The sequence below is a fragment of the Etheostoma spectabile genome, chromosome 12 (assembly GCF_008692095.1).
Source record: "Etheostoma spectabile isolate EspeVRDwgs_2016 chromosome 12, UIUC_Espe_1.0, whole genome shotgun sequence".
Taxonomy (NCBI): Eukaryota; Metazoa; Chordata; class Actinopteri; order Perciformes; family Percidae; genus Etheostoma; species Etheostoma spectabile.
The window spans coordinates 28,821,329-28,824,504 of NC_045744.1; the positions used below are offsets into that span (position 1 = coordinate 28,821,329).

Genomic DNA, 3,176 nt, shown 5'->3' on the forward strand with positions numbered 1-3,176 from the left:
AAACGTATTTAATTGATTTTAAAAATCAGCATTTGTAGTACGTAACAACAGGACTTTCCCAATCTTTAGGTCCAGTGCTCCTACTTGTTTTGGGTAATGTGCTCATTTACTTTCTTGGCAAGAGTTGGATGATAAATAAATATGAAGCTACAGCCAGGTGATGGATAGCTTAGTTTTGTTTAGCCTATACAAAAACTATAGTGTAACATACAACATGTAACATGTTTGTGAGCTTCAAAAGGGCTGATTGGCAGATTTGTTTTTACCTCCGGACAGAGCCAGGCTAGCTGTTTCCAGTCTTTGTGCTAAGCTAAGCTGACCTAACCTTACGTACCAGAAGTTGAGAAGTTGTCAATGGAAACTGTTTGTAAAAGGTCACGCTCTTTTAAAAAAATACAGGTGGAAGGTGATTGGATGAATCATCATGTCCACCATTGTTGTTTTGAGTTGAGAATACGGCTGTTACACACACCTAAACCACGCTGCTGATTAGTTCTGTCGGCTGCTGTCTGGACACACACACATTGTATATATGGTATGTGATGATGTGAGGCTTTTTTAATTCCAAAAGCAAAGGGAACTTTATCAGGATGCAGAGGATCCTGGATCCATGAAATAACTGGCCTTTAAAAATTCAAATCTGCCTGCTTCTATGGGATTTTAACATAGGGGTGTCTATACCCATGCCCCCTGTATTTTAAGTAAGAAAATGTATTTATTTACGATACATTTGTCATTCACAAAGAAAATTGGTGTCCTTAGGGGTTGGATTTCCCCTCATTTTTTAATTAAGGCAATAAGATCAATTTCACAAAAACTGTTTTTTTTTATTCCTGTTTTTAGTCTTAGAGCAGCACTGTATGTAATTCTGTGATTTTCGCATGATCTTGTGATATTGCGAGAATGCAGCTGCTGTGCAAAGTAAAAGTCTTGCATTGCCAGACCTGTCTCCACAGCGCTGTGATGTAAGGTCTGGCTACACCACACATGGATTCTGGCATAAGAGAATAACAATGCTCTGGGTTGTTTGCATTTCTTTAAACCAATCACAATCATCTTGGGGCGGGGCTAAGCTCCGGACTCAGAAACAGTGGCTCTGCAAAGTCTCGAGAAGGAACTTGTTTTGGTGGAACATTTTAAAATTTATTTTTACTATTTATTTATTTATATTTTATTGACCCCCTGGGGGGGAAATTACATTTTTCACTCTGTTGTTAGAAGACACTACACACAGGCCTGAAATACTCAGGTCCTATACATGCACTAATGGAGAGATGTCAAAGTGAGTGGGCTGCGACTGCTGGACAGGCGCCCCGAGCAGTCAGGGGTTTGGTGCCTTGCTCAAGAACACCTTGGAAGGGCCTAAGAGGGGAACTGGCATCTCTTCAGTTACCAGTCCACACTCTGTACTTTAGTCTGTAAAGGGACTTGAAACAGCGACTCTCCCATTGCCAACCTAAACCCTCATGGACCGAGCAACTACCCCGCAAAAGAAAACGGCACATAAAATATTAAATGAAATGAACTATTCACACAATACAATAACGTGAGCTATTTAAATTAGCTGGATACAAATGTCATTGGTTAAAGCTAGGTAAAAGCTAACCATCTCCTGGCACTAGCTTTATACAACAGACTGATAATGTCTCAATCTACTCATCCACCTTTTTAATTGCTCGAAGATGGAGGATGATGCTGTGTAGGTGATCAACATTGCAAGACATTTCTGCAACGCCGGCTAAAAAAACCGCCCATTTTCCAGCCAAAACAGATGACTGAGCAGTATTAATATTAGTGTATTTCATCATGATGTACCTCTTCACTTGATGTGTCTGCTGGATCCCCGTTCTAATTAGCTAACGCTTTTGTCTCGTAAAACCGTGACCTCTTGATATCAATTACAGGCCACTTTAAGCTGTGCCAGAAAGCTGTCGGTGTTATTGCAATTCCTTGGTCACCAACACAGGTCAATAAAAAGTTATATATCGTAAAAATGACTTAACACCACTTTCATCAATTAGCTCTCCCTCACTGGCTGGAGCTGTGTTAATCAGGGACATTAGCCTGTGTGGCAAATCATTTGAAAGAAAATCTGAAGACTCTGACTGTTAGTTAAGATGCTGTGTGTGATGATATGCTGTTTGATGGGAAAAGTCGGTGTTTGCAGCATCGAGAAAAAGTGACAGCGTTAATGTCAGGTCAATCAGTATGAGGGTTTACTTCTTATTCATTATAAGATTAAGCTGAAAGGGGATTGTAAATACAAAGGGACGAGACGTCATATATATTTCTGCACCTCTGTTCTAAGAATATAAATCTTCTCACCCTCTGTCTATTTTTCCTTCTCGACACCCACTTATCACCCTCCACCCCTCTATTTCTCACACTATTGTCCTCCCAAAGGGGGGATCTGGACCATCTGGAGGATGAGACGTGGACGCCATGCGTTAACAATGTCAATGGCTTCATCTCGGCCTTCCTCTTCTCCATCGAGACGGAGACCACCATTGGCTACGGCCACCGCGTCATCACAGACCAGTGTCCAGTTGGCACCATGCTGCTGCTGCTGCAGGCCATCCTGGGCTCAATGGTCAACGCCTTCATGGTAAGCGCCGGGGCGAGACATGGGAAGATCATATTCAGAAATTGGTAGTTGGGCGCCTGGGTAGGTCACCTGGTAGAACATATACAGAAGCTCAGTCCTTGACGTAGCAGCCGCAGGTTTGTTTCCTGTTCTTCTTACCTGCAGCCCTTTGCTGCATGTCATTCCCCTCCTTTCTCCCCTTTCATATATAAGCTGTCCTGTCAAAAATAAAGGCCTAAAATGCCTAAAAAAAGTCATCTTAAAAAACGAAAAGAAATTGGTAGTCAGCAGTAGCAGTAACATGATCAGATTCAGATTATTTTGACAATAATATGTACCATGATTAACCCTCTGAGGTCTAAGGGCGTTTTCACATATCTTCTTTAAAGTATCTTTTTAAGGTATTTGCATATAACTGATCCACGTGTGTTTCAAATTTAAAGGTTCAGAAGAAACTCAGGTTTCTGTTGTGGTGAGGCCAAAACATTTTAAGGGTCCAATGGCATGAAAATGTCACTGTATGGGTTTTTTAACATTAATTTGAGTTCCCCCAGCCTGCCTATGGTCCCCCAGTGGCTAGAAATGGAGATAG

The 3,176-nt window shown here is 41.5% G+C and overlaps 1 protein-coding gene across 2 annotated transcripts in view; it reads left to right on the plus strand.

Annotated features, from left to right (window-relative positions):
• Positions 1-3,176, plus strand: part of kcnj9 (potassium inwardly rectifying channel subfamily J member 9) — a 20,667-nt gene that overhangs the window by 4,237 nt on the left and 13,254 nt on the right. For both annotated transcript variants that reach the window (XM_032530603.1, XM_032530604.1), the window contains one exon: positions 2,404-2,605. In XM_032530603.1, the coding sequence (XP_032386494.1) occupies positions 2,404-2,605 (202 nt within the window). The remainder of the gene's footprint in view (positions 1-2,403; positions 2,606-3,176) is intronic.